At 39.4% G+C, this 13,507-nt stretch overlaps 1 protein-coding gene across 5 annotated transcripts in view; it reads left to right on the top strand.

The window, feature by feature from the left end:
- Unc80 (unc-80 homolog, NALCN channel complex subunit) overlaps positions 1-13,507 on the top strand; it is a 163,437-nt gene that overhangs the window by 64,465 nt on the left and 85,465 nt on the right. For 4 of the 5 annotated variants that reach the window (XM_038338762.1, XM_038338760.1, XM_038338759.1 and 1 more), the window contains exons 27-28: positions 8,014-8,149; positions 11,903-12,036. In XM_038338762.1, coding sequence (XP_038194690.1) covers positions 8,014-8,149; positions 11,903-12,036 — 270 coding nt within the window. Of the gene's footprint in view, positions 1-8,013; positions 8,186-11,902; positions 12,037-13,507 lie in introns of all 5 variants that reach the window. The other variant, XM_038338758.1, reaches the window with a different exon arrangement.

Genomic DNA, 13,507 nt, shown 5'->3' with positions numbered 1-13,507 from the left:
GGCATTTTCACCTCCTATTTGTTATCATCTCTCAACCTCATCTTACCTATGAAACCTATCAACTAATGCTGCAAATTCGGGATTTTCTGCTCTGGTCCTTCGTCTCTTTTGCATGGTAATTGAGAAGGCATGCACTGTGCCAAGATTGTGTGTTCTCTGTCCATAAACATGAACACATTACTCTTGTTCTCTTCTATTGCCTTTTCTATGAGTTGTCTCGTATAACCATCCTATGTTAAATAATTATGTGAGGTATGTTTCATAAATATCAGGCAGTGTTCTTTATGACTACTAACCTTCATGGTCTGTGCTTGGCGTTGCCTTTTCCAGGCTTCTCTTGCACAGTTTATAGGAGAGAAAATCTTCTTCCTATATGGCATCCAGTCTTTAGAAATCAATGGGTCAAGTTACATAACTCCACAATATTTTTCCTGCATTCTGTTATGCTTAATTTAATATTAAATGCAAGAGTTTACACAAGTCAAGCAGTATAGGGAAAAATTTATCATGAGACACAAAGATACACCAGAGCCACAGGGGCAAGAGGAAGGGAGATCCTTTCTTCAATGCCTGCCAGCAGTGCCTGATATAAAGTTAACATTCATAGCTGTACGATGAAGCTTCACTAGACAGGAAATCCATCCTGAGCATTATTTCCACACTTCTTTTCCTGCTGTAACCTTGACTTTGTGCCTGTTATATAATTTTTTGTGTCTCCATGTACTCACCGTGGAATAATTTGCTATGTCATTTTCACTAGATTTTAAATTAACTGAATCTGGGATGACAGTACAGTTAGTGAAGTGCTTGCCACTGAGGACTGGGGATCCATCCCCAAAACCCATGCAAAAAAACAAACCAAGCATGGTAGTACATGCTTGAATTCACAGTGCTGCGAGGCAGAGGCAGGTGAATCCCAGAGATATTAGCCACCAATCTAGTCCAGTCAGTGAGCTCCAGGCCAGCAAGAGACTCTGTTTCACAAAAAACAGAAGTTGGTACTGCCTGAGGTACAATGCTAGAGTTTGACCTCTAGCCAATAAGTGTACACATATGCACACATATACACACATAGTGTTCACAAACACACATATAATGAATAAATACTATTATACTATATGTAGGTTAATTTTATCAGAGAATACGATAAATGCATGCAAATTATTGAGCCTCATGACACATGAATGCCTTACATGAAATTTTTATGTTAATTGTTCATTCTATCTGATTAGGATGGTATGTGCCCTAGAGTTTAGTTTTTACCATCAATATTATAGAGAAGGTAAGTATATTCATGGCCTAGCTGGAACTATCTCATCTATAAACTAAAATCTTAATTAATAAATGATACCACTTCACCATTGTCTCTTAAAGTGAAAATAAAAATCATATAAATCTTCAGGTAAACAATTTAAGATCCCACAGTGTTGTTTTGTTGTGCAAGAGGAGGGCCTGCTTTTGGTCTCAGCTGCCCTGCTAGCTTACACCCAAAATAATCACACAGAAACTATATTCATTTAAATAAATGCCTGGTCCAATATCTTTAGCTTCTTATTGGATAACTCTCACATCTTGATTTAACCCATTTCTAATCATCTGTATAACACCATGAGGTCGTGGCTTACCAGGAAAGATTCAGCATGGCAGCTCCATGGCGCCTCTCTCTCTGCCCTTCTTTCCAGCATTCAGTTCTGTCTACTCCACCTACCTAAGTGCTGCCCTATCAAAAGACCAAGGCAGTTTCTTTATTCAAACAATGAAAGCAACACATAGACAGAAGGACCTCCTACACCATTGCTTATTTGAAAAATGTTCTTGCTTCCCCCATTCCCTGGTAATACTTTAACCCTGTCTCACTCTTGTCACCTGTGTCCCAGTCTGTCCCCAGATGGTCGAGACGATGGCATTGATTGCTAGTCTGTCACCTTGCTGATATTTTAGTTTCTCTTGTTGAAGGTATTCACTGGCCTATACACAGACCTCCTGTAGGATCTCTCTTCCTAGGTGATGGGAGTGTCACCCTGAATTAGTTTGGTGAATAGCTAGTGATGCTAAAAGAAAATCTTAAAACCACATGTCATATTCAACAAAACAGATTCAGTGGAAAAAACCTAACTGTGGTTGAGGGGGTGTAAAGAGCAGGGATGGAGCTCTCTAAACTCAGTCTTCAAAGACAGTGCCTTTAAAATACCCTGTGAAACATGTTTGTGGACTGCAATACAAAGTTAAAGGCAGAAATATGAACAGAAGATTCTAGGAAAGGTAGGGCAGATAATTGGAGAGGGCTGGGGCTATTGTTCTCCTTCTCCCAATCCGTGAACTCCTCATTGAGACTCAACACCTAATACATGTATGAATTTTTCCTGAATGACCTCTACTCTGGTTAGAATAAAGTTATAACCCACACATTCACACTAAACATACTGGCAAACCCTGTATCTCTCTTTCATTGTTAATGTTCTTGTTATTGTTATTAAAATATTGAATACTATTTCCCAAATATTTGGTCTCATAATCTTGCTGAAATCAGGGTGATTGTTTTTCTCTGAGACTATATATTTATTATTATCAAATCAAAATCATCAGGTTGGAGATGTATAGTGCTACATGACAGTGAGCAAGATAAAGGCTTTTCTCATTTCAACACCCTTTATTTTCTACCCCAGACTATATTAAAATCCATTCAGCCCCCTGCTGGTAGAAAGGATTTCCATTTTCAGAAGTCCAAGTACTTCAGGACAGTCTTGCTCTCCAGTAAAATGGAAATGCAAAGTATTTCTCTTCAGCATTTTATCTCTTTTGAGGGGTAGAGTGCTTAGCTTCTGTATTTCTCCCAGGCAAAGAGACAATCAGCTGTAAATAACCAACATTACAGTTACTCTATTTGAAGAGGTTTTACAAGGTTGACCCTATTCTGCTAATAACATTAAAGAGGGCATAGGAAAACATTTTGAGACTTCTTACAAGAATTCATAAATTATAAACGCATTCACCAGATGTGCATGGTGTTCCTCTGAGAAAGGGGTCTCCAGGCACTGTTTTGATATAGTGAAAAATAACTATCATATAATTCCAGTTCCATTTGAGTTTTTAATATGACTAATAATCAATTGTATGATAAATTTAGATGTTTTATAGAATATGCCCCCAAGATGATCCATCTCTTTTTGCTTTCCTGTGTTTAGAAGACAGATGGACAGAATGTATGAGGCCTGAATTGATCTGTTATTCCACCTATTAATCTACAAAATAGAGATATATCGCTAGTAGTTTTGAAAGCCTGAAACATAAAGCAACATAAACATATTGATTCAATAAGAATATCTATTTGGCTTAATTAAATAAAGTGAAATTAACAATTTGTCATTAACAGGTAAAATTACATTTAACTTCAACAATGTGTGGGCCACCATTTTAAAATCTTCAAGTGATAATTTTTATACTATAATTATATTGTGTTATTCCAACTCTAATATTTCTTCATGCTTTATTAATTTGATATAATTAAAATCTGATTTATTTTCATTGAGACACTCTACAATAGGAACATATTCTATCACAAAGCTCACAGAGCTATTCTACACATCAGAACTACAAAACTCTCCCACACAAGTTAGCCTCAAACTTACTGCTAGAGTTAAAATTTGGATACTATCCTCTTATCTTCCAAGTGTGTGTGTGTCAGAACCTCTGTGGAATCAAGGGTGACTCCCTTGCCTGAGTCAGATGAAATTGGGAGTTTAGAAAATAAGCAATGAGATTTGAGGTCATCAAGACTGATAATCAAGCCAGTTTTCAGTTTTTAGCTTTATTTTTTACATAAAGCAATTTTAAAAACCTTTTTAGTAACATTCACAATTTCCAGACTTCTGGTGGTGAAATGCACACACACACACACATACACACATGTGCACATACATACATACACACAATATACATACATACATGCATACACACGTGCGTGCATACACCCATATATACATCTATATGCATACACATGTATATGCATGCATACATACACACATATATAAAATTGTTGTTGTTCCTAAAAGTTTGAGCAGTTTTGGAGTCGTTCTGTTGATGTGAATTTGGAAACAAAAGTGTATTTTCAAAAAAACTGGCTAGTTACTTTGCCATGCAGAAACATTTGACCCCACTTAAACTCTCTACCCCATTTCCAGAGTGCTCTCCTCCCTGACCTCACATCTTTTCTCCCCATATAGTCATTGCCTGAGATCTCTTGTAATTTCTTCCTGTGTGATCTTCCTAGGGTAACTCAGTTTCTGTGTGCCCAGTGCTTGATTTGTGACAATAGCTCAGAGTAACCTGTCTGTTTTAGATCATAGTCTGCATTGCCACCTTCATCTGGGAGGCATTTTCTGTATATCCCCAAACTTAGTTTGACCAAATAAAACCCTTCTTCCTAAATACACACTCATCTGCATTTACGTCTGAGCTTTCGGCTCATGTCGGTCCTACCACCTGCATGTGACACGCCCACCTTTTGGCACATTCAGAATCTCTTTCTGCTGATTCTACCTCTGCTATTCAGAGTCTCATAGGTCAGACCCCATTACTTCAAACTCAGAGGTTTGTCTCATCTTCCTAGTAATACTATAGAATCTGTCTTGCACACTGTTGATAAAGTCACCTCCATAGGGCACAATCTACCCAAAAAAGGATGGTCACACTGGTCTTCCTGCCCCCAGCCTTGTCCTCTCTGATTCATTCTATAAACTACTGGCTGTTTGGCTAGGAAAAAATGGTTTTAGCGCTCTCCCTTTTTCCTTGAGTTACAACTCAAATTTCTCAGGTTTGTATCATTGTCTGATCTTTAGTTAAGTCATTTCTAAGATTAGAGGTCATGAAGTTGAATGAGATCATTCACACAAAGCACATTTATTTTTTGCCTTCATATTATAAATTTACTTTATAAATTTGGTATTATATTATATTTATATCATATATTTTAATTATATATTACATTTTAATATTATAACTATATGTTATATAATTAATAATGTATAAAATTATAAATTTATATAAGCAGTAGACTTCTATAGCTTTTAAAGCAAAGCTTTATGACTTTTCACTGCCTTCCTGAGCAGGCAACACAATAGCCCTCTAATGACTCCTTAGGCTAGCCAGTCATAAGGCACCTTTCCAGCCTTCCTGCACATTTTCCTATATAGAATATAGGAAATTTTATATATATATATATATATATTTATATATATATATATATATATAGTTTTTCTTAAATGATTTTCTGGTGAGCCCCGAATGCCTGGTTTACTTCCCAAGCCCTAGAAACTTTTAGGCCCCTTCAAGTGAACACCAACCTCTCCATTTCTAGTCGATCAACACACCAGCCTCTCTAGGTCTGTGGCCATGAGACGCCTAGCTCTTGGAACCGAGTTTGATGTTTTTCTTCTGCACTAGTCAGTGTATCAACATGCTCTCTCCTCCCTGGAGACTCCGAGTGTAGAAAGGAAAAGCAAAGGAAGCGGCATGATGGGATTCTGTCCATAGCTGGTCTCTTAAGCTCCATAACTTCCCTGTTTGTCAGTGGTCTTCCTGTAAGTGTATTGATGTGTGTGGGTTCGTGTTCCATTTAACGCCTTACAAATCACCTCACTCTGCAAATGTTTCTCGAATGGATGTAGAAAGGAGTCACGTGTCCTTAGGCATTCCTCCCCACTTAGGTGGGATATAGAACCTTAAATTAGTATTGAGATATTAATGTTATCTTGGGCAGGTTCAGGGTTTGATGTTTTTATAAACTGTGGGTTTAATTTAAATTATTTCATTATAATATCCCAGAATGATCAATGTAGAAAAACAAAACAAACAAAAATCTCCTTTGAGTTTTGCCGTCCCGCTGGCTAGCGTCACTCCGAACTCTTCAACCTCTTCCTCAGAACAAAGTCTTCTATGGCTGCTTCTGGTCTTGCTTTGTTTCTTTAGAACTTCTGAAGTTAGCAAGTCCATCATTGTCACTTAATTTCAGGTCTCGTGAAGACCTTTTTATTTCCAGAAGTTTAATACATTCAAAACAGTTGTTCTTGGGGTTGGGAATTGAACTCCGTGGTAGAGCGCTTGCCTAGCAAATGCAAGGCTCTGGATTCAGTCCTCAGCTCGGAGTGGGGGTAGGCGATTAAAAAAAATTAAAAACCCAGTCGTGCTCATATTGAAAGCATTCTGGGTGTGCTTTGCACATCTGTTCATGGGTACAGGTTGGTGTCCTTGCATGCCTAGAACTTTGTAAGTATGGAACAGGAAGAAAAGGCTGAGCTGGGGTTTGTTTTTATTAATGCATAGAGCACAAGACTGTCAGCACCCAGGCAGTGTGCATTTTAGCTTTATCCCTGAGACCCCTTCCTAAGACTGTGTTCTTTCATTGTTATGTAGTCTACATAGCTGGATACAAAAGGAACCGGGTGGAGATGGTGTAGTCACCTCTTATGGAAAATTCCTTTTGATAAATTGTGGAACCACATGTCATGATTCAGAAGAACAGATAGCAAGAGTCTGATTCTGTGTGTGCCACGTTAAGAGTCCATATTGTCAGGATGCCAAGTCATTAAAAAGTCCCGCTTCTGATGTGGTTTTAGAAGCTCTACCAGAAGAACAATTAACATTTCTTACTAACTTCCAGCTATCATGGGAGGGGGAGGCTCCATAAGTGCATCCATAATGATATTATAAATAAAATCACAGGAACAGAACTCTTGCCAATTTCCAAACTCATTAGCATGGCACTGGCGTTCTGATAAAATAGCGTAATCAGAAGCACTCAAAGGAGCGATGCTTTCTTGTTTTTTCACTGCCCTAAAACCCTCTGATAAAAATAACTAATGCAGGATGGGGAGATTGCTTAGTGTGGGAGTGCTTTCTTCACAAGTATGGGGACCTGAACTTAAACCCTTAGCACCCATATAAAAGGTTCAGTACGGCCACCCCTACTTATGTGGGATAGACACACAAGTCTCTCTAGGACTTGCAAACACCAGCCTAGCTCATGATTCACTGAGACAGCCTGTCTCAAAGGAATAAAGTGAAGATCATTGAACAGAACACCCAATATCTTCCTCTGGACTACACATTGCACAAGTGCACATACCCGCACACCACCTGCTGTGCATTCATATGGAGAGAGAGAGAGAGAAAGAGAGAGAGAGAGAGAGAGAGAGAGAGAGAGAGAGAGAGAGAGAGAGAGAGAGAGCACTGCTTGCTTCCTTCTGTAGTTGGCTGTTTTTTACTCTTTATTCTTTGGCTCTTTTGTTCTTTTACTCTTTTGAGGGTCCCACCACCCAACTCCCAAATAAATACACAGAGGCTTCTTATTTCTTATAAATGCCTGGCCTTAGCTTGACTTGTTTCTAGCCAGCTTTCCTTAATTATAACCCATCTACTTTTTGCCTCTGGGCTTTTACCTTTCTCTTCAGTAAATCTTACTTTCACTCTGACTCCTGTGTGACTGGGTGGCTGACCCCTAGTGTCCTCCTCTCCTTGTTCTCTTGCTCTTCTTCCCTCCTCCCAGATTTCTCCTTCTATTTATTCTTTCTGCCTACAAGCTCTGCCTTCCTTTCTCCTGCCTTACTATTGGCCATTCAGCTCTTTAGTAGACCATCAGATGTTTTAGACAGGCAAAGAATAATCACAGCTGCACAGAGTTAAACAAGTGCACTATAAACAAAAGCAACACACCTAAATATAATATTCTACAACATGCTTCCTTACATTAGACCTACAAAATGGATGAACCTTGAATAAAGGTGGACATTTGATTCATAAATTTGTTTTTATATGCATACAAAAGTGTCCATTCCATTTTTCCAAATCTTTACAACTAGTGACTCTGGAGATGGCACTGTTCTTCCTTTAGATTCCTGTTGACAAAGAAGGTGGTGGCAGCACACAGAGTATTGAAGAGGGTTGTGGGAATTCGTGCTCCTCTTTGGCTGGTAGTGTCATCCTCCGTGGGGTTCACTTGCTCCTTTTCCACTGCAGGCAATTGGCATCCGGTTGAATGAGCTGTGCCACGGGGAAAGCGAGAGCCCTGCTAACCTGCTTGGCCTGATCTACGACGAGGAGACCAAGAGACGGCTGCGGAAGGAGGATGAGGAGGAAGACTTTTTAGATGACAGTAAGGAGACCCCCTTTACTACGAGAGCCCCTGCTTGTAAGAAACTGCTTTAGGAGCGCTGAATACCTCGTTCCTCTCTCATACTCCCTCCACCTCCCTACATCTCCACAGACCATTCGTCGTCTCCGCATGTGGATGTGAACGCATGTGCATAAAGCCAGAGGTGGGGGAGGGAAAGAAAAAGAGAGAATGTGCCAAAGTCAGGGGAGAAGGTAGATGGGCAGAGCGCTGCAGGCGTGTGGAAGAGACATTACCTTTTAGCCTCTGGTTCTTGTTGTTACCCGCAGATTCAAACTAAACTTCTGAGTGAGAAAATGTTGTGGAAGAAATTGCTTCCCCAGGAAGGTTTTCATTTCTTTAATTTTAGGGGGGAGAAGGTTATGTTGTTACAACATTGGGAAAGAAAAAACATCCTTGCACAATAGAATTGAGTAAGAAATGCTTTCCTTCGGCTGGGGAGGTCGTTCCCGAGGTAAACAGCTTGCTGCACAAGCATGAGGACTTGAATGGTCTTGAAAGGCCCCCTTAAAAAGCTAGACACAGTTGAGGGAGCACTGGGAGACAGAGATAGGAATGTCCACAGAACTCATGGCCAGTGTGCTCAGTCAGGCTGGCGGAATGGATGGGCTGATTCGCTGAAAGAACCAATCTTAGAACAAAATCTTACACGTGGAAAGCTTTGAGAGAAAGACACTTGACATCAGTCCCGGACCTCCACATTCGTGCACAGACATTTGTATCCACATACACATGTGCGCACACCTGTACTAGCAAGTATGTACACCACACCACACACACAAGAAATGCACTCCGAAGAACTAAAACATTGACCTGTTTAATCAGAGCATGTTGCAGGATAAATAAGAAATGTAGAGTTTGTTAATCTGTGATTGTCCCATTTTTCAGCTATGAGAGTTGCCATAGAAATAGAGACGAGAACATTTCTGCTACATCCTACTACAGCATCATTTTGTACATATGTATGCTCTGTTCCACACAAGCCTAAGTGAAGGTACAGTGAGAGGCATTTGCTAGGTGTGAATTCGAGTTTGACCTGTGGAATCAGTATCTTCCCACAATGGGAGTAGAAGTGTCTTCCGTTGACCTTTCTTCTTCATCTGCAATTCAAGTTCTTTGGGTATATTTTAAGGGTCATTCTTGTTTGATTCGTACCAAATCTGCAACTTCCTTGTGTCATGGCATATAAAATAATGACTAAATGATAACAGTGGGAAATATTAAATATTAAGTAAAGAAAACTCTTACTGTATTTTTCTCCCCATTTGCACCAAGAATTTTGTGTTTTTCCCATTATTTAACTCCCTTTTCATACCTTTTGAAGTCAAAGAAAATTTTGACATCTCTATTGATAAAATTCTGAATTTCCACATGGGTGTGTCAGCCCAATGATAAAAATTAACTCTGAAGATAATCTAGCCTTCTTTTGAATAATTTTGGGTGTTTAATTTCACTCCTAGGTTAAGCAAAACTTAGTGAAGTTGCCATGAGTGCCAGACAGACAGACAGATGCACACTGAGGAGCCACTCAGAGGTCCTGCAGAGTGGAGGGAGCTGAACAACAATAAATGAGCACACACCTCTAGGTGGCAACGTGCCATCTACACCAAACCGCGAAAGCTCCATTAGTTCCTATGTGATGTCTGGTGCATCAGTATTTAGTTTGGGTGTGTAGAGCTCCATCTTTTCCTATGGTGACAGAATATTTCAGATAATAATTAGGAGAGAGACTAGACCACAGCCAAGTTTGCTGCCTGCAGAATGTTTAAGAAGTGCCTGAATGACAATCTCATGAGTGGAAAGACAAATCCAGAAGTTGTCAGAGTGTCCACTCTTCAATTATTTTTATTATAATTATTACTTTTAATTATAAATATTAATAATATTTAATATAATGTTGTGAATTATTACAATTATACAATTATTCCACTTATTTTATTAAGTCTTTTCCAGACATGATCTTCCAGTGTAGCTCAGGGTGGTCTTGATCTTGAGATCCTCCTGCCTCAAACAGCTGAGTAGCTGATAACACGGGCCTCTACCACCATGCTCGCTATAAATTTGTTTTTTATGTACATCTAAGTAACTTTTAAAGTCCTGTATCCTCCATGGAGTATAAGTCTGATATGTGTGATTCTCCAGAGATTATGAGTTTGTTATGTGTGATTTAGCTAATCTTGCACTCCAAAGATAAATATAATATAAGCACCTGCCTTTTTGGAAATTCCACACAAGCAGAATTTGTCTCTTCCATTCCTATGAGGGACAGATTTTCCAGCCATGTTTTAACTCTTAAAAAAAAAAAGCAATAGTTCTCAGGGGGGGGAAATAGGCTTTATACCTTCAGAAGACCAATTTCTACATTGTGTGTCAAAAAGTCATGTATACTATTCAGTTAAGAAATCTCACTATACCTCTTTCTTTCTTTTGTAAGAGGGAGAATAGTACATAGTACATGGCCTTGTTCTTTGCTGAAGCTGAAGTTAGTCAGGATGTTTCTTCACGGTTTATGGTAATACAAGTCTCACAACTGATTCTGACAGTTTTCATGTCCTGTTCTTCCCTTGCCCGTTATCTGTCTTTCTACTAAAATCAATCAGTTGTTTGACAGAGTAAAAGGCCAGTATTCTTCACAGTAAAAGAGACTATCAGTCACTTCTGGCACGATTGTTTGTTGTAACAAGGCTGCTTGTTCATCCCGGCTGCGCAGAACTAAAATAATCACACAGAAACTGTATTAATTAAATCACTGTTTGGCCCATTAGTTCTAGCTTCTTATTGGCTAACTCTCATATTAATTTAACCCATATCTATTAATCTGTGTATCACCATGTGGCTGTGGCTTACCAGCTAAAGTTCTGGCATTTATCTCCAGTGGGGCTACATGGCTTTTCCTTTGGTCTTTTCCTTCTTTCTCCCAGCATTCAGTTTAGTTTTCCCTGCCTACCTCTATTCTCTGCACAGGCCCAAGACAGTTTCTTTATTAAACAATAGTATTCACAGCATACAGAAAGGAATCCCACATCAGCTGTGTACTAACTGTGACAGGACAGCTTTATTAAAATGTGTAGTATAAACTGGGCAGTGTGGCACATGCCTTAATCCCAGCACTTGGGAGGCAGAAGCAGGAGGATCTCTGTGAGTCTGATGCCAGCCTGGTGTACATAGTGAGTTCTAAAACAGTCAGAGCTATGTAGAGAAAAGCTATCATTAAAAAAGTGTAGTATAGGTGACATATTTTCTCATATCTATGTTGCACCCACACTAATTGAACTAGAGCTGAAAAAGCTTCATAGCTCTCAGAAGACAAACATCCCCAAAACAAATGCCCCTTCATGAAATGAGCAGGAAGGATTTTAGGTCTCCAGGAATAGTGGGTTGTCACAGATACAGTTAAGACCTGACTAACCACAGGATGACTTTCAGTTCTGTTTTCAAAGTCTTCTTGTGATGTTTGAGCTGTGTTGTATTGCTATATGTACTCTAAACAGAAACATTGACTTTTGCTTGTCTGACACTTTAATAGCAAAGCACCTATTAATACAACTGCCAAGTGGAAGAAGAGAGGTGGGTGAGCATGCTCAGGTCATGCTAACAGGAGTAGGTAAATTGAGGTTGTGTAGGAAGTATTCTCATGAGTAGATTAATATTACATGATGTCATGTAGGTCCATCATACCATGACCCTCTATTTGTTATTGTTTGTCTTCTCATGAAGAATTCTTTCTTTTCTTAGGTACTGTGAACCCCTCTAAATGTGGCTGTCCCTTTGCTTTGAAGATGGCAGCTTGCCAGCTTCTCCTGGAGATAACCACCTTCCTGAGGGAGACTTTTTCTTGCCTGCCTAGACCTCGCACTGAGCCTCTAGCGGTATGTTAAAGCAACATGTGTCAATAGCCAGGCTTCTTAGAGAGAGTGAACCACAGCTGGGTTTCAGTACTCCCAAAATCTTTAAATGCTTGGAGGTCAAGTGCGTTCTGTGATTTAACATTTTAACCAAGGGCTTTCAGAAATCACTAGAGACAGCACTTTTAGGAACAGCATCTTCCCAATGATCACCACTAATTTTGATGCAAGTATCTAGGAGCCTATATTCCTTTACCTTACAAACAATGAGGAGCTTTATGGTCAACATTATTCAGGAATCATTAGCTGATTTTTGTATGAATAGCTTGTAGGTTCCTATAAGTGTGCTTGCTTCCACAGAGTTTTCACTCATAGTATGGAATAAATGACCTTGGCGTTTAGATTTTCAGCATTTCCAATCCTGTACTTAATTACATAGCATTTCTTGTGGATTATGAATAAACAGAGAGCATGACACTGCATACATACATACATACACACACACTAAACATATAGGCACATAAAATACAGTCATGTGCCAGGAATTACTTATTTCACTGTAGATAGAAATACTATGCAGGGTCATACATCTTGAGGGTGTGTGGTAACAGTGAACACCTTCGGCTTCTGAGTCCCTGATGGAAACCAATGGTGCCTTCATCAGTCAGCCAGACAGAACCTTCTCTTTCATCAGTCAGCCTGCGGCTTTACCTGAAGAGCCAGACAGAACCTTCTCTTTTATACAAGGCTTGTTCCACAAACTGTCACACCAACTTCCATTTTTTTAGAACCCATTCTCCTGTTTTAAAGCCAAACAGCATGGATAAGTCAGCACCCCAACCCTAGGGTGAGGTTTGGATTAAAGCGTCAGTGTCCCCACTGTGGAGCACAGTGTCTGCTTTTAGTTTTCCAGTGTTGTAGAAAACTCACTTCCTCACATCCTAAAAAGAATGGATATTTTCAAATTAGAAACATTTATGAATGAAATGCTTGTTTCTAAGAGAAAGCTACCCTCTCCGGAACTGTGAAACTGGACCATTTGACTACTGGAAGAGGAAATTCCAGCTAGTGCCCTCTGTGACATCTTGTTGACTTGGCCTTTACTTTTCTGAATTGTTGTTCTCATCGTGCTCTTGAGAATACTCTCTATAAAGTCAAATCGGGGCACCACGATGCACGCGCTTAAAGTCAAGCAAAACAAAGCATCAGACCTGTCGACACTCCCAGTACCAATCCTTTTAGCCTCCTTATAATGCAGTCTTCAGGAAAGCATTGCATACATCTGATTTCACATTTTCAGATCAGCCGCAATTCTGTTAGAAATATGCAAGGATCTCTGTTTCACTCAGTTGTTTGTTCTACCTTTTAACTCTTAACGTTCTACCACAATGACTCTTGTTAGTGAGCAAATTCTGTTTCATGGAGTTTATCATATATGTTGAGGAAAATTTAATAATCATGTCCCCTTGAAGATCATCGCTGGACTGAGACCTGT

Source organism: Arvicola amphibius, chromosome 8 (assembly GCF_903992535.2).
Source record: "Arvicola amphibius chromosome 8, mArvAmp1.2, whole genome shotgun sequence".
Lineage (NCBI taxonomy): Eukaryota > Metazoa > Chordata > Mammalia > Rodentia > Cricetidae > Arvicola > Arvicola amphibius.
Note: the sequence above shows the minus strand (reverse complement) of the source record. Positions and strands in the feature narration are given on the sequence as shown.